At 38.3% G+C, this 21,261-nt stretch overlaps 1 protein-coding gene across 6 annotated transcripts in view; it reads left to right on the top strand.

The window, feature by feature from the left end:
* PHKB (phosphorylase kinase regulatory subunit beta) overlaps window positions 1-21,261 on the top strand; it is a 265,138-nt gene that overhangs the window by 52,446 nt on the left and 191,431 nt on the right. For all 6 annotated transcript variants that reach the window (XM_025920805.2, XM_025920806.2, XM_086689519.1 and 3 more), the window contains 2 exons: window positions 16,036-16,135; window positions 20,806-20,913. In XM_025920805.2, the coding sequence (XP_025776590.1) occupies window positions 16,036-16,135; window positions 20,806-20,913 (208 nt within the window). The remainder of the gene's footprint in view (window positions 1-16,035; window positions 16,136-20,805; window positions 20,914-21,261) is intronic.

Below are 21,261 nucleotides of genomic sequence, written 5' to 3'. Positions count from 1 at the left end.
AAAAGGACTCAAAATCAGCAATGAAGAAATAACAACCAATACCACAGAAATACAAAGGATTATAAGAAAATATTATGAAAGACTATTTCCCAACACATTGGGCTACTTAGAAGAAATGTATAAATTTCTTAGATGCATATAACCTAACAAAACTGAAGCAGGAAGAAATAGAAAATTTACATGTTAATGTAAATAGCAAGATTTCATTCGTTTTCTGGCTGAGTAATATGTGTGTGTGTACATATATTACATCTTCTTTAAACATTCATCAATGATTGGACACTTGGATTCTTTCTATACCTAGGCTACTATTGTAAATAATGCTACAAAAAACGTTGGGTGCATATATCTTGTTGAGTAAGTTTTTTCATTTTCTTTGGGTAAATACCAAGTAGAAGAATTACTGGATGATATGGTAATTGTATTTTTACATTTTTGAGGAACCTCCACAATGTTTTTCACAGTAGCTGCACCAATTTGCATTTCCTCCACTGACACACAAAGTGTCCACATCCTCTCCAACATTTGTTATTTCTTGTGATTTTGATTGTATCCATTCTGAGAGATGTAAATGATATCTCATTGTGTTTTATTTTTTTTTTAAAGTTTTATTTTTCAACGTTTTTTATTTATTTTTGGGACAGAGAGAGACAGAGCATGAACGGGGGAGGGGCAGAGAGAGAGGGAGACACAGAATCGGAAACAGGCTCCAGGCTCTGAGCCATCAGCCCAGAGCCTGACGCGGGGCTCGAACTCACGGACCGCGAGATCGTGACCTGGCTGAAGTCGGACGCTTAACCCACTGCGCCACCCAGGCGCCCCTCATTGTGTTTTAATTTGCACTCTCTGATGATTGGTGACGCTGACCTTTTCATGTGTCTGTTGGCCGTGTGTAGGTCTTCTCTAGAAAAATATCCATTCCAGTCCTCTGCCCATTTTTTAATTGAACTATTTGGTTTTTGTATGTTGAATTGTGTTAAGTTCTTTATATATGTTGGATATTAACTCCCTCTCAAAGGTATCACTTGCAAATATATTGTCCCACTCAGTAGGTTGCCTTTATGCCTCATTGCTGGTTTCCTTTGCTGTGCAAAAGCTTTTCATTTTGGCATTCCCAATGGTTTAATCTTGCTTTTGGTTCCCTTGCCTGAGGAAACATATTTAGAAAAATGTTCTTATGGCCATTGTTGAAAACTTTGTTGCCCATGGTTTTTTTCTAAGAGTTTTATGGTTTCAAGATGGAATAGGAGAAGATGGCGGTGTATGAGGACGCTGGGTTCACCGCGTCTTGCTGATCACTTAGATTCCATCCACATCTGCCTAAATAACCCAGAAAACTGCCAGAAGACTAGCAGAACGGACTCTCTGGAGCAAAGCATAGACAAGAGGCCAACGGAAGAGTGTAGGAAAGGCGGAGAGGCAGTGCATGCTACACGGACTGGTGGGAAGGAGCCAGGGCGGTGCAGGGGCAGCCCGCCTGGCAAGGCAGAGCCCCAGTCTGACTTGGAAAAGGGGAGGGGCCGGAATGTGTGAGTTCTGACAGCAAGCAGGACTTAACATCTGGAATGTTAAGTCAGCAGCTCGGCTCAGAGAGCAGGAGGGCAAGAGGACACCAGGAGGGAGAGTATTTGAGCCCTGGAAGACAGAGCTCACCTCAGTGGGGAAGAAAGGGTCTGGCCAATGCCATCTCCCTCTCCCATCCCCCAGCTGAAATCCCAAAGGGAACCAGTCCCTGTCACTGAACTTGTTTGCACCGTGAAAACACCCAATGCTGTGCTTCTGTGGATCCATCCCTCTGACTGTTCTGCCTGCCTCCTGGTGCTGCAGGGCCCTGCCCACAGGGGACCACCCAGGGCAAAACAAGCTAAGCCTGCCCCTCCACCTTGCGGATCCACCCCGGCTAATATGCCAGATCCCATCAAAGCAGCACCAAAGCCTGGGAGTGTGCAAGTAGCCCAGACAGGGGCCACACCACTCCAGTGTGACCTGCCCCTGGAAGAGGGGAAGAAAAGGTACACACCAGTCTGGCTGTGGCCCTAGCTGTGGGCTGGGGACAGACATCAGGTCTGATTGCAGCCCTGCCAACCAACACAAGTTATTCCAGACAGCACAGTGGACATGCCTTACAGTTCCGCGCCCCTCCAGGGACTATCCAAAATGATGAAACAGAAGAATTCTCCTCAAAAGAAGCTCCAGGAAGTAGCGACAGCTAACGAACTGATCAAAAACGATTTAAGCAATATAACGGACCATGAATATAGTATAATAATCATAAAATTAATCACTGAGCTTGAAAAAGTATAGAGGAGAGCAGAGAATCTATTGCTACATAGATCAGGGGACTAAGAAACTGTCAGGAGGAGCTAAAAAATGCTATAAACAAGGTGCAAAATAAAATGGAGGAGACCGCAGCTTGGATTGAAGAGGCAGAGGAGAGAATAGGTGAACTAGAAGATAAAATTATGGAAAGAGGAAGCTGAGAAAAAGAGATAAAAAAATCCAGGAGTATGAGGGGGGAATTAGAGAACTAAGTGATGCAATCAAGCACAACAATATCCATATAATTCGGATTCCAGAAGAGGAAGAGAGAGAAAAAGGTGCTGAAGGGGTACTTCAACAAATCATAGTTGAGAAATTCCATGATCTGGGGAAGGAAACAGGCATTAAAATCCAAGAGGCACAGAGAACTCTCTTCAGACATAACTTGAATTGATCTTCTGCGTGACATATCATAACAAAACTGGCAAACTACCAGGATAAAGAGAAAATTCTGAAAGCAGCTAGGGATAAGCACCCTCTAACATATAAAGGGAGACTGATAAGACTAGTGACGGATCTATCTAATGAAACTTGGCAGGTCAGAAAGGAATGGCAGGAAATCTTCAATGTGATGAACAGAAAAAAATATGCAGCCAAGAATCCTTTAGCCAGCAAGTCTGCCATTCAGAATAGAAGGAGAGTTAAAGGTCTTCTCAAAAAAAAAAATGAAGGAATTCATCACCACTAAACAAGCCCTACAAGAGATATTAAGGGGGATTCTGTGAGTGAAATGTTGCAAGGACCACAAAGGACCAGAGACATCACTACAAGCATGAAACCTACAGACATCACAATGACTCTAAACCCATATCATTCTATAACACTGTATGTAAATGGACTAAATGTTCCAACCAAAAGACATACGGTATCAGAATGGCCAAAAAAACAAGACCCATCTATTTGCTGTCTACACAAAGAGACTCCTTTTAGACTTGAGGACACCTTCAGATTAAAAGTGAGGGGATGGCGAACTATCTATCATGCTACTGGAAGTCAAAAGAAAGCTGGAGTAGACATACTTATATCAGACAAACTGACGTTAAATTAAACGCTGTAACAAGAGATGAAGAAGGGCATTATATAATAATTATAGGGTCTATCCATCAGGAAGAGCTAACAACTATAAGTGTCTATGCGCCAAATACGGGAGCCCCCAAATATATAAAACAATTACTGAAGGGGCGCCTGGGTGGCACAGTCGGTTAAGCGTCCGACTTCAGCCAGGTCACGATCTCGCGGTCCGTGAGTTCGAGCCCCGTGTCGGGCTCTGGGCTGATGGCTCAGAGCCTGGAGCCTGTTTCCGATTCTGTGTCTCCCTCTCTCTCTGCCCCTCGCCTGTTCATGCTCTGTCTCTCTCTGTCCCAAAAATAAATAAACGTTAAAAAAAAAATTAAAAAAAAAATAATAAAACAGTTACTCACAAACATAAGCAACCTTATTGATAAGAATGTGGGAATTGCAGGGGCCTTTAACACTCCACTTACAGAAATGGATAGATCATCTAGACACATGGTCAATAAAGAAACAAGGGCCCTGAATGATACATTGGATCAGATGGACTTCACAGACATATTTAGAACTCTGCATCCCAAAGCAACAGAATATACTTTCTTCTCCAGTGCACATGGAACATTCTCCAAGATAGATCACATACTGGGTCACAAAACAGTCCTTGATAAGTATACAAGAATTGAAATCATACCATGCATACTTTCAGACCACAATGCTGTGAAGCTTGAAATCAACCACAGGGAAAAGTCTGGAAAACTTCCAAAAGCATGGAGGTTAAAGAACACCCTACTAAATAATGAATAGGTCAACCAGGCAATTAGAAAAGAAATTAAAAAATGTATGGAAACAAATGAAAATGAAAATACAACAATCCAAACGCTTTGGGATGCAGCGAAGACAGTCCTGAGAGGAAAATAATTGCAGTCCAGGACTATCTCAAGAAACAAGAAAAATCCCAAATACAAACTCTAACAGCACACCTAAAGGAAATAGAAGCAGAAGAGTAAAGACACCCCAAACCCAGCAGAAGAAGAGAAATAATAAAGATCAGAACAGAAATAAACAACACAGAATCTAAAAAAAAACTGTAGAGCAGATCAATGAAACCAAGAGTTCGTTTCTTGAAAAAATAAACAAAATTGACAAACCTCTAGCCAGGCTTCTCAAAAAGAAAAGGGAGATGACTCAAATAGATAAAATCATGAATGAAAATGGAATTATTGCAACCAATCCCTCAGAGATACAAGCAATTATCAGGGAATACTATGAAAAATTATATGCCAACAAACTGGACAACCTGGAAGAAATGGACAAATTCCTAAACACCCACACGCTTCCAAAACTCAATCAGGAGGAAATAGAAAGCTTGAACAGACCCATAACCAGCGAAGAACTTGAATCAGTTATCAAAAATCTCCTAACAAATACGAGTCCAGGACCAGACGACTTCACAAGGGAATTCTACCAGACATTTAAAGCAGAGATAATACCTATTCTTCTCAAGCTGTTCCAAAAAATCAAAAGGGAAGGGAAACGTCCAGACTCATTCTATGAAGCCAGTATTACTTTGATTCCTAAACCAGACAGAGACCCAGTAAAAAAACAGAACTACAGGCCAATATCCCTGATGAATATGGATGCAAAAATTCTCAATAAGATACTAGCAAATCGAATTCAACGGCATATAAAAAGAATTATTCACCACGATCAAGTGGGATTCATTCCTGGGATGCAGGGCTGGTTCAACATTCGCAAATCAACGTGATACATCACATTAATAAAAGAAAAGAACCATATGATCCTCTCTATCGATGCAGAAAAAGCATTTTACAAAATCCAGCATCCTTTCTTAATAAAAACCCTTGAGAAAGTCAGGATAGAAGGAACATACTTAAACATCATAAAAGCCATTTATGAAAAGCCCACAGCTAATATCATCCTCAATGGGGAAAAACTGAGAGATTTTCCCCTGAGGTCAGTAACAGGACAGGGATGTCCACTCTCATCGCTGTTGTTTAACATAGTGTTGGAAGTTCTAGCATCAGCAATCAGACAACAATAGGAAATCAAAGGCATCAAAATTGGCAATGATGATGTCAAGATTTCACTTTTTGCAGATGACATGATATTATTAATGGAAAACACGATAGTCTCCACCAATAGTCTGCTAGAACTGATAACATGAATTCAGCAATGTCTCAGGATACAAAATCATTGTACAGAAATCAGTTGCATTTTTTTTTCAATATATGAAATTTATTGTCAAATTGGTTTCCATACAACACCCAGTGCTCATCCCAAAAGGTGCCCTCCTCAATACCCATCACCCACCCTCCCCTCCCTCCCACCCCCCATCAACCCAGAGTTTTTTCTCCGTGTTTAAGAGTCTCTTATGCTTTGGCTCTCTTCCACTCTAACCTCTTTATTTTTCTTTCCTTCCCCCCCCCCCCCCCATGGGTTTCTGTTAAGTTTCTCAGGATCCACATAAGAGTGAAACCGTATGGTATCTGTCTTTCTCTGTATGGCTTATTTCACTTAGCATCACACTCTCCAGTTCCATCCACGTTGCTACAAAGGGCCATATTTCATTCTTTCTCATTGCCATGTAGTATTCCATTGTGTATATAAACCACAGTTTCTTTATCCATTCATCAGTGGATGGACATTTAGGCTCTTTCCATAATTTGGCTATTGTTGAGAGTGCTGCTATAAACATTGGGGTACAAGTGCCCCTATGCATCAGTACTTCTGTATCCCTTGGGTAAATTCCTAGCAGTGCTATTGCTGGGTTATAGGGTAGGTCTATTTTTAATTTTTTGAGGAACCTCCACACTGTTTTCCAGAGTGGCTGCACAAATTTGCATTCGCACCAACAGTGCAAAAGGGTTCCCATTTCTCCACATCCTGTTCAGCTCTGTGGTCTCCTGATTTGTTGATTTTGGCCACTCTGACTGGCGTGAGGTGATATCTGAGTGTGGTTTTGATTTGTATTTCCCTGATGATGAGTGACGTTGAGCATCTTTTCATGTGCCTGTTGGCCATCCGGATGTCTTCTTTAGAGAAGTGTCTATTCATGTTTTCTGCCCATTTCTTCACTGGGTTATTTGTTTTTCAGGTGTGGAGCTCTTTATAGATTTTGGATACTAGCCCTTTGTCCGATATGTCATTTGCAAATATCTTTTCCCACTCCGTTGGTTGCCTTTTAGTTTTGTTGGTGGTTTCCTTTGCTGTGCAGAAGCTTTTTATCTTCATGAGGTCCCAGGAGTTCATTTTTGCTTTTAATTCCCTTGCCTTTGGGGATGTGTCAAGTAAGAAATTGCTACGGCTGAGGTCAGAGATGTCTTTTCCTGCTTTCTCCTCTAGGGTTTTGATGGTTTCCTGTCTCACTTTCAGGTCCTTTATCCGTTTTGAGTTTATTTTTGTGAATGGTGTGAGAAAGTTGTCTAGTTTCAATCTTCTGCATGTTGCTGTCCAGTTCTCCCAGCACCATTTGTTAAAGAGACTGTCTCCTTTCCATTGGATAGTCTTTCCTGCTTTGTCAAAGATGAGTTGGCCATACGTTTGTGGGTCTAGTTCTGGGGTTTCTATTCTATTCCATTGGTCTATGTGTCTGTTTTTGTGCCAATACCATGCTGTCTTGATGATGACAGCTTTGTAGTAGAGGCTAAAGTCTGGGATTGTGATGCCTCCTGCTTTGGTCTTCTTCTTCAAAATTACTTTGGCTATTCGGGGCCTTTTGTGGTTCCATATGAATTTTAGGATTGCTTGTTCTAGTTTTGAGAAGAATGCTGGTGCAATTTTGATTGGGATTGCATTGAATTTGTAGATAACTTTGGGTAGTATTGACATTTTAACAATATTTATTCTCCAATTATTGAGCACAGAATGGTTTCCATTTCTTTATGTCTTCTAAAATTTCCTTCTAAACCATTCCATAGTTTTCAGCATACAGATCTTTTACATCTTTGGTTAGATTTATCCCTAGGTATTTTATGCTTCTTGGTTCAATTGTGAATGGGATCAGTTTCTTTATTTGTCTTTGTGTTGCTTCATTGTTAGTGTATAAGAATGCAACTGATTTGTGTACATTGATTTTGTATCCTCCAGCTTTGCTAAATTCATGTATCAGTTCTAGCAGGCTTTTGGTGGAGTCTCTCGGATTTTCCATGTATAATATGTCATCTGCAAAAAGTGAAAGCTTAACTTCATCTTTGCCAATTTTGATGCCTTGATTTCCTTTTGTTGTCTGATTGCTGATGCTAGAACTTCCAACACTATGTTAAACAACGGAGGTGAGAGTGGACATCCTGTCATGTTCCTGATCTCAGGGAAAAAGCTCTCAGTTTTTCCCCATTCAGGATGATGTTAGCTGTGGGCTTTTCATAAATGGCTTTTATGATGTTTAAGTATGTTCCTTCTATCCCGACTTTCTCAAGGGTTTTTATTAAGAAAGGGTGCTGACTTTTGTCAAAGGCGTTTTCTGCATCGATGGACAGGATCATACGGTTCTTATCTTTTCTTTCTTAATGTGATGTATCACGTTGATTTGCGAATGTTGAACCAGCCCTGCATCCCAGGAATGAATCCCACTTGATCATGGTGAATAATTCTTTTTATATGCTGTTGAATTCGATTTGCTAGTATCTTATTGAGAATTTTTGCATCCATATTCATCAGGTATATTGGCCTGTAGTTCTCTTTTTTTGCTGGGTGTCTTTCTGGTTTAGGAATCAAAGTAATGCTGGCTTCATAGAATGAGTCTGGAAGTTTTCCTTCCCCTTCTATTTTTTGGAATAGCCTGAGAAGGATAGGTATTATCTCTGCTTTAAACGTCTGGTAGAACTCCCCTGGGAAGCCATCTGGTCCTGGACTCTTATTTGTCGGGAGATTTTTGATGACTGATTCAATTTCTTCGCTGGTTATGGGTCTGTTCAAGCTTTCTTTTTCCTCCTGATTGAGTTTTGGAAGCTTGTGGGTGTTTAGGAATTTGTCCATATCTTCCAGGTTGTCCAATTTGTTGGCATATAATTTTTCATAGTATTCCCTGATAATTGCTTATATCTCTGGGGGATTGATTGTAATAATTCCATTTTCATTCATGATTTTTCTATTTGGGTCATCTCCCTTTTCTTTTTGAGAAGCCTGGCTAGAGGTTTGTCAATTTTGTTTATTTTTTCAAAAACGAACTCTTGGTTTCATTGATCTGCTCTACAGTTTTTTTAGATTCTGTGTTGTTTATTTCTGTTCTGATCTTTATTATTTCTCTTCTTCTACTGGGTTTAGGCTGCCTTTGCTGTTCTGTTTCTATTTCCTTTAGGTGTGCTGTTAGATTTTGTATTTGGGATTTTTCTTGTTTCTTGAGATAGGCCTGGATTGCAATGTATTTTCCTCTCAGGATTGCCTTTGCTGCATCACAAAGCGTTTGGATTGTTGTATTTTCATTTTCATTTGTTTCCATGTATTTTTCAATTTCTTCTCTAATTGCCTGGTTGACCCATTCATTGTTTAGTAGGGTGTTCTTTAACCTCCATACTTTTGGAGGTTTTCCAGACTTTTTCCACTGGTTGATTTCAAGCTTCACAGCATTGTGGTCTGTAAGTATGCATGGTACGATCTCAATTTTTGTATACTTATGAAGGTCTGTTTTGAGACCCAGTATGTGATCTATCTTGGAGAATGTTCCATGTGCACTGGAGAAGAAAGTATATTCTGTTGCTTTGGGATGCAGAGTTCTAAATATGTCTGTGAAGTCCATCTGATCCAATGTATCATTCAGGGCCCTTGTTTCTTTATTGACCATGTGTCTAGATGATCTATCCATTTCTGTAAGTGGAGTGTTAAAGTCCCCTGCAATTACCACATTGTTATCAATAAGGTTGCTTATGTTTTTGATTGTTTTATATATTTGGGCGCTCCGGTATTTGGCGCATAGACATTTATAATTGTTAGCTCTTCCTGATGGATAGACCCTGTGATTATTATATAATGCCCTTCTTTATCTCTTTTTACAGCCTTTAAAGTCTAGTTTGTCTCATATAAGTATGGCTACTCCAGCTTTCTTTAGACTTCCAGTGGCATGATAAATAGTTCTCCATCCCCTCACTCTCACTCTGAAGGTGTCCTCAGGTCTAAAACGAGTCTCTTGTAGACAGCAAATAGATGGTCTTGTTTCTTTATCCATTCTGATACCCTATGTCTTTTGGTTGGCGCATTTAGTCCATTTACGTTCAGTGTTATAGAAAGATATGGTTTTAGAGTCATTGTGATGTCCGTAGGTTTCATGCTTGTAGTGATGTCTCTGGTACTTTGTCTCACAGGATCCCCCTTAGGATCTCTTGTAGGGCTGGTTTAGTGGTGACAAATTCCTTCAGTTTTTGTTTGTTTGGGAAGACCTTTATCTCTCCTTCTATTCTAAATGACAGACTTGCTCGATAAAGGATTCTCGGCTGCATATTTTTTCTGTTCATCACATGGAAGATCTCCTGCCATTCTTTCTGGCCTGCCAAGTTTCAGTAGAGAGATCAGTCACGAGTCTTATAGGTCTCCCTTTATATGTTACAGCACGTTTATCTCTAGCTGCTTTCAGAATTTTCTCTTTATCCTTGTATTTTGCCAGTTTGACTATGATATGTCATGCAGAAGATCGATTCAAGTTCCGTCTGAAGGGAGTTCTCTGTGCCTCTTGGATTTCAATGCCTTTTTCTTTCCCCAGATCCAGGAAGTTCTCAGCTATTATTTCTTCAAGTACACCTTCAGCACCTTTCCCTTTCTCTTCCTCCTCTGGAATACCAATTATGCGTATATTATTTCTCTTTAGTGCATCACTTAGTTCTCTAATTTTCCCCTCAAGCTCCTGGAGTTTTTTATCTCTCTTTTTCTCAGCTTCTTCTTTTTCCATAATTTTATCTTCTAGTTCTCCTGTTCTCTCTTCTGCCTCTTCAATCCGAGCCGTAGTTGTCTCCATTTTATTTTGCAGCTCATGGATAGCATTTTTTAGCTCCTCCTGGCCGTTCCTTAGTCCCTTGATCTCTGTAGCAAGAGATTCTCTGCTGTCCTCTATACTGTTTTCAAGCCCAGCGATTAATTTTTTGACTATTATACTAAATTCACTTTCTGTTATATTTAAGTCGTTTTTGATCAGTTCGTTAGCTGTCGTTATTTCCTGGACGTTTTTCCGAGGGGAATTATTCCGTTCATTTTGGACAGTCCCTGGAGCGTTGCGGGACTGTTGGGCACTTCCCTTGTGCTGTCTTGATTGGTGGGCAGGCCGGAGTCAGACCTGATGTCTGCCCCCAGCCCACTCCTGGGGCCACAGTCAGACTGGTGTGTGCCTTCTCTTCCCCTCTCCTAGGGGCGGGATTCACTGTGGGGTGGCAGCCTGTCTGGGCTACTTGCACATTGCCAGGCTTGTGCTGGGGATCTGGCATATTACCTGGGGTGAATCGGCAAGGTGCACAGGGGTGGGAGGGGCAGGCTCAGCTTGCTTTTCCATTGAAGATCCGCTTTGGCAGGGGCCCTGTGGCACTGGGAGGGGTCAGACGCGGGAGGGATGGATCCGCAGAAGCACAGCATTGGGTGTTTGCGGGGTGCAAGGAAGTTCCCTGGCAGGAACTGGTTCCCTCTGGGATTTTGGCTGGGGAATGGGCATTGGAGATGGCGCTGGCGAGCACCTTTGTTCCCTGCCAAGCTGAGTTCTTTTGTCTTGGGCTCAAGGACTCTCCCTCCCATTGTCCTCCAGCCCTCCCGCTCTCCGAGTAGAGCTGTTAGCTTATAACCTTTCAGATGTCAAGTCCTGCTTGCTGTCGGAACACACTCCGTCCAGCCCCTCCGCTTTTGCAAGCCAGACTCGGGGGCTCTCCTTGCCGGCGGACTGCCCCTCCGCCCAGGCTCCCTCCCGCCAGTCCGTGGAGCGCACACCGCCTCGCCGCCCTTCCTACCCTCTTCCGTGGGCCTCTCGTCTGCGCTTGGCTCCGGAGACTCCATTCTGCTAGTCTCCTGGCGGTTTTCTGGGTTATTTAGGCAGCTGTAGGTGGAATCTAAGTGATCAGCAGGACGCATGGTGAGCCTAGCATCCTCATATGCTGCCATCTTCCCAGGATGTCTTCATCAGTTGCATTTTTAACACTAATAATGAAGCAACAGAAAGACAAAGAAACTGATCCCATTCACAATTGCACCAAGAAGCATAAAATACCTAGGAATAAACCTAACCAAAGAAGTAAAAGATGTGTATGCTGAAAACTATAGAATGGTTATGAGGAAAATTGAAGAAGACATAAAGAAATGGAAACCATTCCGTGCTCAATAATTGGAGAATAAATATTGTTAAAATGTCAATACTACCCAAAGTTATCTACACATTCAGTGCAATCTCAATCAAAATTGCACCAGCATTCTTCTCATAACTAGAACAAGGAATCCTAAAATTCATATGGAACCACAAAAGGCCCCGAATAGCCAAAGTAATTTTGAAGAAGAAGACCAAAGCAGGAGGCATCACAATCCCAGACTTTAGCCTCTACTACAAAGCCGTTATCATCAAGACAGCATGGTAGTGGCACAAAAACAGACACATAGACCAATGGAATAGAATAGAAACCCCAGAATTAGACCCATGAAAGTATGGCCAACTAATCTTTGACAAAGCAGGAAAGATATCCAATGGAAAAAAGACCGTCTCTTTAACAAATGGTGTTGGGAGAATCGGACAGCAAGATGCAGAAGGATGAATCTAGACCACCTTCTCACACCATTCACAAAAATAAACTCAAAATGGATAAAGGACCTGAATGTGAGACAGGAAACCATCAAAACCCTAGAGGAGAAATAGGAGAAAACCTCTCTGACCTCAGCCGCAGTAATTTCTTACATGACATATCCCCAAAGGCAAGGGAATTAAAAGCAAAGATGAATTGTTGGGACCTCATGAAGATGACAAGCTTGTGCACTGCCAAGGAAACAATCAACAGAACTAAAAGCCAAGCAACAGAATGGGAAAAGATATTTGCAAATGACATATCAGACAAAGGGCTAGTATCCAAAATCTATAAAGAGCTTACCAAACTGCACACCCAAAAGACAAATAATCCAGTGAAGAAATGGGCAGAAGACATGAGTAGACACTTCTCTAAAGAGGACATCCAGATGGCCAACAGGCACATGAAATCATGCTCAATGTCGCTCCTCATCAGGGTAATACAAGTCAAAACCACACTCAGTTATCACTGCACACCAGTCAGAATGGCCAAAATGAACAAATCAGGAGACTATAGATACTGGCAAGGATATAGAGAAATGGGAACCCTCTTGCACTGTTGGTGGGAATGCAAACCGGTGCAGTCGCTCTCAAAACAGTGTGGATGGTCCTCAAAACAGTAAAAATAGATCTACCATGTGACCCAGCAATAGCACTGCTAGGAATTTACCCAAGGGATACAGGAGTGCTGATGCATAGGGGCACTTGTACGCCAATGTTTATAGCAGCACTTTCAACAATAGCCTAATTAACGCAAAGAGGCTAAATGTCCATCAATTGATGAATGCATAAAGAAATTGTGGTTTATATACATAATGGAATACTATGTGGCAATGAGAAAGAATGAAATCTGTCCTTTTGTAGCATCGTGGATGGAACTGGAGAGTGTTATGCTAAGTGAAGTAAGTTATACAGGGAAATACAGATACCATATGTTTTCACTCTTATGTGGATCCTGAGAAACTTAACAGAAGACCATGGGGTAGGGGGGAAAAAAAGGAGTTCTAGAGGGTGGGAGCCAAAATATAAGAGAGTCTTAAAAACTGAGAACAAACAGGGTTGATGGGGGTTGGGAGGGATGGGAGTGTCGGTGATGGGTATTGAGGGGGGCACGAGTTGGAATGAGTACTGTGTGTTGTATGGAAACCAATTTGACAATAAATTTCATATTTTAAAAATTAATTAATTAATTAAAAAAGTTTTATGGTTTTGTGTCTCACAGTAATTCATTTGGAGTTTATTTTTGTGTGCAGTGTAAGGAACTGGTCCAGTTTTATTCTTTTGCATGTAACCCTTTAGTTTTCCTGGCACCATTTATTGAAGAGACTGCCTTTTCCCAATTACACATTATTACTTCCTTTGTTGTATATTAATCGACCATATAAGTGTGGGTTTATTTATTCATATGCGGAATTTAAGAAACCAAATAAATAAATGAACAAACAAAAAAGAGGCAAACAAAAAACCATACTCTTTTTTTTTTTAATTTTTTTCAACGTTTTTTATTTATTTTTGGGACAGAGAGAGACAGTGCATGATTGGGGGAGGGGCAGAGAGAGAGGGAGACAGAATCGGAAACAGGCTCCAGGCTCCGAGCCATCAGCCCAGAGCCTGACGCGGGGCTCCAACTCACGGACCGCGAGATCGTGACCTGGCTGAAGTCGGACGCTTAACCGACTGCGCCACCCAGGCGCCCCAAAACCATAGTCTTAAATGCAGGTAACAAACTGAAAGTTGCCAGAGAGTAGGTAGGTGGATGGGGGGGATAGGCGAAATAGATAAAGGAGATCAAGAATACACTTATCTTCAGGAATACTGAGTACCATATTGTTGACTCATTATATTATACACCTGAAACTAATATAACACTGTATGTTAATCATACTTCATTTAAAAAAAGAAAAAGGCAATAAAATGTTAAATTAGTCAACAAAATAAACATGGCACTCAAATGCAATCTTTTATTGTATCCCACATTAGAAATAAATCCTAAAAGGTATATCTTGGGTATATTTGGGTAAATTTGATATAGCATATATATTAGATAATTTAGTAACAATATTAAACTCCTTGGCTGTGGTGATAATATTATGGTTATAAAGGCAGATGTCCTTGTTTTTAGGACATGTTTTTGAAGTGTGTGATAAGTAAATTCACGGATTATTATTCTTCCATTTATTCATTTTTTAGAATTAAAAGTATTCATCAGATCATATTAAAACTTGAGTTTACCTCCACAGAGCTTATTAAGGAGAGTGGAATATTGCTAGATCCTGGTAGAAAATAAAGGAATTATTTCAGGTCATCATATTCACCTTAAATCTGTGAAAAGGTAATAAATATATCCTGGCAGCCTAAATGTTTTTACTCAAATGCACCTGTTTGTTTGTTTGTTTGTTTGTTTGTTTGTTTTACTTTCTCAGTCAGAAGTGAAATATTCTTCTGGTTTCTATTTTATTTGGTGAAGAAAGGAGAAATAGGGGAACTTCATTAAAAGAGAAGAACTCTTCGTAGTGTCTGATTTATTCTGGAATATTTTAGTTTTGGTTAAATGCTCATTAAAATTAGGGGCAGAAAATTATTTTAAAGACAATTTAATGGGGTGCCTGGTGGTTCTGTCAGTTGAGTGTCTGACTCTTGACTTTGGCTCAGGTTGTGATCTCAGAGTTTGTGAGTTCGAGCCTTGCATTGAATGGGGCTGTCAGGGTGGAATCTCCTTGGGATTCTTTCTTGCCTGGGTCTCTCTCTCTCTCTCTCAAAATAAATAAATAAACTTTAAAAAGACAATTTTAGAAAAACTTGAATTTTATTTTGCTTTATTTTTAGATGAGGTTGGAATTGGACACAGATTTCATTGAGTTTATTCTACCCAAAGTATGCTCTTTCTCTTGTATGGTCCACTGTTACCTGTGCTATAATTTACCTCTATTAAAACACTTGTGTTGGACATTAGACAGAAAAATAGATCATAGAGCAAAGTCATGGTAGTTTTACTACAGTACCTGCATTTGAGGAAGGTATGATATTCTAATAGCAACTTACTTTTGTCTGACATTGACAGTGGTATGTTAAAATGATCATTATCGTTTCTCATAGTGGTATATGAGATTCGCAGTTAGAATAGGAAGAAATTGTAGTCTACTTTTTAAGGAGATGGGTGATACTTTTTATCAAGGGAGGATGAGTGCCAGATATTTTAGTTAAGATTCAATGAAACAATGAATAAGTTACTTTCATTTTTCAGTCATGGTTAAGTGTCATCTACCTTTTGATCCATGGTAAAAAAGGAACCTAAAGTTAGAAGAATATCTTCACCTTGCTAAATAGTTACATTTTAACTGATTTTTTTATTTTTAAAAGCAAGAGATATAAACAATGGTCGATTGATTTTAAACTAAGACCCAAGAGTATAAAACCGCCCAAATACATCATGTGTCATACTGGATGTGTGTTTTTTTAAAGGAATCTTTGACTAAAGTGCCCACCTTGACATTGTTAAACACATGGTATACCAAAGAACGCATGTGCCTACATTAATCTGTGCTGCCTTGAATCCAACCATTGCATAACCTAAAGGGATTGGTGTTAAAAATCGCCTCTACTCTGTAACAGCATATTAAAAAAAATCTTTTGGTTGGTTTTTCCAATTTAGAATATCCTTTAAAGTTTTAGCCGAGTCAGTGTAGAAATATTGTATGCTATTTTGAAGCAATTGGCTAACTTCCTTAAAAGAAGGAGAAATCAACACAAGTTTCATCATAGGACTTTTTTTTTTTTTTTATTGCAGCATTTCTACATCTGCTGGGAAAATGGAGTTTCACTGTTACAGAATTAGTAGATGTGGCCAGAACATAGGATTAGTCAGATAGTTAAATACTTAATTACTGGAAGCTCTGCTTCCTTTTCAAATGCATTTCCAATTTGTTTCATGAGTTATCTCTCTTACCCAGGCGCATTGATGATGACAAGGGAAGGACCCATGAGCTGGAGCACTCGGCTATAAAATGTATGAGAGGAATTCTCTACTGCTATATGCGTCAGGCCGATAAGGTAAAACACTGTAGTGTGGACTGGAATTCTCACATCGTTCTGAAGGATTAATTTAACCAGTATAGCAATAGCATCTTCTAAAGAAGAATGTACTTTCAAAAGGTAAAGTCACATCCTAGAGCAGTCTAGATAGCTTAAAACAGCCCTGCCTTCCCAGCCCAGGGTTTGAAATACTGAAATTAAAGAAACACCGTAAGCAAGAGTTGACTGAGAATTGTTATTTAGGCTTTAATTTGTTTGTATGTTGGATCTGGTGTTTGCTTGATAAAGACTCAGTTTCTCAGGAACGTTACAATATCCATAATTGTAACCAATATATTACTTAAGAAAATTCTTATCCAAATCCTTTTGCACATGTGCTTGCCCTGGCTTAATTGAACTTTAAAAATACTTCATCATTTACATGTAAAGAGGACAGGAATTTTTGGCTGAGAAAATAGATTTTACAGGGATATTGTGGAAAGTAAAATAATATACATAAAAATCAGTAATTATAGTAATTATTAAAATAATATACATAATAAAAAGTCTAAGATTCTATGCAAATATAAGATGATAATTCTCCTACTTACCTACATATCTGTGTCCCTGGGTCCATATACATCAGTGAGTATATGAGTCTCCAAGATCATCCCCAGGTTTGATGATTCAGTAGCAAAGATGTACATTAGTAATTATGAATGTTTTATGTTTTTATCACTTAATATTTTATGTTTTTATGTAAATATTACATTAAGTTTTTGTGATTGTATATTTTTTTAAGATCTGTATCTGAAGTCAAAACTGAAAAAAAATTATACTCTATCAGAATGTGGCAACAAGAAAATGTTAGTTGGCAGAAAAAGTAAATTTATTCACCAGCTCATAATAGAGATATGTAACAAACCTGTAATTGTCTACTGAGATTTGACTTTGCAAATCATTATTATAAAGGTTTTTCAGTGCTTGAAATAAATCATATTGTCATACTTGACTTAAACTAGTATGTCATATATATTGAAGTAATTGTGATTAATTTTTTTTTTCCTAAGTGTGGGAAGTTTACTGTTTATTTCACATTTATCATCTCATGAATGCCTAATGTCTGTGAATTAACTTTTTTCTCAAGGAAACATTGTGAGACCAGTGAATTTCATATGTTTATTAAGCAAGCTGATAGACTTAAATAAGTAATGTTTATCAAAAGGAAGGAAATGATGATAAAAAAGGGTCTTTGTGGCTTAACCAATTGTTAATATCCCTTTCTGAATATTACTCAACCTTACTAACCAATCTTCACAATTATGTGTTCTTTTGAATACAGCTTAAACTGCCTTGAATTTCTTAAATTATAAAGAATTGACATTTCTTTCCTTTATGTAGTTATAATGTTAGACAAAGTAAATGTGAGTTGTAAAAAGGTGTAGATCATATTAGGATTAGGTATGTATGCATACCACAAAATACAGGGTTTTACATATTTTAAAGCATTTTTATTGTTGTAATCTTTTCTGATCCCCATAACCTTCTAGAGTAGGAATGAAGGATATTTTCATAATTCACATGTGACTGTAAAGGACTGACTCAGAGATTTAACCACACATGCCCGGCTCACTGCCTGCTACCAAACCTTCACCTCATTGATGACCACCATTTTCTTCATTATTCTGCAGCTGTAGAAATATGTAGTAGAATATTTAAAATATGTTTGCATATTTTAAAATGTGAAATATATATTTTTTGCCTTTTTTGTAAAACTAACGTGAAGTGTATTTATAGCAATAATTTTTTATTTGACTTTAAGGTTTATTTTCTTTGTCTTCTGAAGTAAAATCATGACATGCTTCCTGACACATTTTCTAAAAATACTACTGAAAAGATTTTAATTCATTATGCATTTGAATGAATAGAGTTGTCCTTGATTTGCAGAATGTAGAGCAATCTGATTTCTATTATTATCTTTCCACTTATCTTAATGCCTACTTAGTCATATTAGGAATTGTTTTTTACCTTTAAATGTTCATATTCTCTCATTTACTCTATTTTCTAATACCATCCCCACCCCCACCCCCAACCCTGGGAGAAGTATTCAGAATTTTTCAAAATAAATTCAATTTGCTTTGAGTAGTTTGGAAGGCAAAGATTTCCTTTATAATGGGCTATGAATGTTTCTGTCCCTAGCTATCTATATAAAAAATTTGTCTAAAATGTTACTGAGTAGTTTCTAGTTTATTAAAAGTCATTAAAATTTTATAAAATTTATTCTTCCGGGATTCCCTTATGAGATGATATTCCCACCTAAATTCTGTGTTAGGTGTATAAATTAAGAATGGATGACAAATTACTCACCTTTTCATAAATGATAAGCTGTTTATTCACAATTATTTAAGTTTCCAGGAAAAATCTAAAAATACAAGTTGAGAAAACATTATTTTAGATTTTTTTGGTTTAGAAAATTTTGCCTTAATTATTCTTTATTTTTATTTTCCTTTCCAGGTGCCCAACATATAAAATACTGATTAATGTCCCTTGGTTTTTTTGTTTGTTTGTTTTTGTTTTTGTTTTGTTTTTTTACTGATTTCAAGAATAGTTGTTCTCTACAATTCACATATAATAATGCCTCATTAATTTTCAAAGCTTCTATAGTCTGGGTCTTCTTTTTTTCCCCTGGCACAGTGATTGAATATAAATTCTCATACTGGGTACTTGTGTATCTTGAAGACAAATGACAAACACTATGTTATCAACTGTAGCAGCAACTTTTTTTTTTTAATGTTTATTTACTTATTTTGAGAGAGAGAGAGAGCTCATACAAGCATAGGATGGGTAGAGACAGACAGAGAGAGAGAGAATCCCAAACAGTCTGCAAGCTGTCAGCGCAGAGCCCTTCACAGGGCTGAATCTCATGAACTGTTAAGACCATGACCTGAACTGAAATCAAGGGTTGGACACTTAAATGACTTACCCACCCCGGTGCCCTGTCGTAATAACTTTCTTAAACTGATAAAAACCTTATTCTTTTAGATTTTTATCAATAGGCAAAATGTATTTTATTTTAATTTAAGCATATTTTTTTCTGAAAGCCCAGAGTAATGTTCATCACTTTGAGATAATAATCATGGTAGTGTAAAAGACCGCATTGATTTCTATTTGTGTAGCCTAAGACTGTTGCCAGCAGTTTCAGATACTGAGAATGGATAGCCTTCTCATCTTCTTCTGTTAATACTGGATGTCTTGGTCATTTTATAGATAGAAGGTATACATCTCTACCTTCATCCTCATCCTCTCATTCCTAACTATCTAATGGTAGGGCCTTGCTTTCATTTTCTTGACTTCAGTCATAAGGAAGGCTATGCATTTGTTTATGGGGTATTTGCAGGGCTCTTGAGGGTGTGCAAAAATATATTAGCCCTTTAGCACAGTAGTGTCCAGTGAACTTTCTGTGATGGTAGACATGCTCTGTATTACTGTGTTGAACTTTGAAGAAGCCACTAAGCCCATACGTCTATTTGATATGTAGTCAGTGTAAATGAGGGACTGAATTTCTAAACTTTGTTTAATTGTCATTTAATTAGTTGCCTGTAGCTAGTAGCTCATATCGGATAGTGTAACTTGTAGAAGCTTAAAGATAGTAAGAGTGTATAAAAAGAAGAAATTTTGAAGAATAAGCACCCTGATGTAGGAGTCCAGGGAAAGGAATTTGAGGTACAGTTCAGAAGGGACTTTATAAAAGAAGGTGTTTTTTGGAGATAGAGTTTTAAATATGAGAAGAAATTTGAAGGTGAGGAAGAGAATATAGCTCCATGTGCTTTCTTAGCCAAGTGAAACAAGACAAAGTCATAACCATGCAGATATTATCATCACATATCTTTTCAAGGAGGAAAAGCTTCACATATAGCTTTGTGTTATTCTATCCATTCTCTGTTTTTATTCATCTCATAATTTCAGGGGCTGGCATAGTACTTGGCATATGATTGGTATCAGAAAGTGTTTGCCAAATTGAATTGAACAAGCCCTAAAAAAGTAGATAGATTTTTTTTTTTCCCTTGGAGGTTGTTAGGTCATTTAGCATTTACTTAGTATTCTAAAATGGTTAGATTTTATATGCAGTTGATAAGTACAGGTATGATCTATGTTCTCTTGGAATTGGTGCCTTGTAAGGAGAGTATATGTGGCAAAGGAAATGAAAAGAAAGGAGCATAGGTTACAATTTGTGATCCTTAGAGAAGGAAATAGCATTTGAAGTTTTGAACACCAACTGAATTAGAATGAGATTTGAAGCACTTTTTCATTGAGTATCATAGAAGCATTTTCAAATAGCAATACAGTGGGTTGTAATCACTGAAATCCTGTCCCACAGACTAAACCATTATTTGACTCTAAAATAAAATGATACAAAACGGTTGCAAAAGCCATTGCTACCACGTTAACAAGGTCCCTACTACACTTTATTTGCTATTTGTGAAATAATTAAATATTCAACAATCATGTTAACTATTAAAATTAGTAGTTATGAGTTTTTTTCTGTTTGCTTTCTTTAGAAAAAAATAACATTTCTGCTTTGCTCTGTCCTCTGCTTTTAAGCTATAGCTTTCGTCATTAAAAAGTTTCATGAAAATTAATTTATAACTTCCAAAGTTGGATGAAAATGTGAGTTATGAGTACTATTTGAATTTTGTGTTTGATTCTAGGTCCAGCAGTTTAAGCAGGACCCACGCCCAGCAACCTGTCTTCACTCTGTTTTCAATGTGCATACGGGAGATGAGATCCTCTCCCATGAGGAATATGGCCATCTTCAGGTAAAAGGAGAAGACTACAGGTTTTCTTCTTCTCTGTGTGCACTCAGGTTGTAGAAGATTTTAGGGTATTTATAAATTTCATAAAGTAGATTTCATAAATTGTTTAAAATAAAAGTAGAAAACCAACCATAAAATGGAGAAGTGAAATGAAAACTGCCAGAGCTGAGTTAGTTATTGTGATTGAGCATTAAGTCAGACTGAGGTCTTGGTCTGCAAGCAAAAAAGGGCAAGTGGATGGTTTATAATATTATTACTGTCTAAAAGAAGGGCTCTCACAGTTCTTTCCATGACAAAAGCTTGCACTTATAAAATTTAGAAGTACTTCAACACATAGGAACTAGAGAATAA

The sequence above is a fragment of the Puma concolor genome, chromosome E2 (genome assembly GCF_028749965.1).
Source record: "Puma concolor isolate L17-30 chromosome E2, mPumCon1.1.hap2, whole genome shotgun sequence".
Classification (NCBI taxonomy): domain Eukaryota; kingdom Metazoa; phylum Chordata; class Mammalia; order Carnivora; family Felidae; genus Puma; species Puma concolor.
Note: the sequence above shows the minus strand (reverse complement) of the source record. Positions and strands in the feature narration are given on the sequence as shown.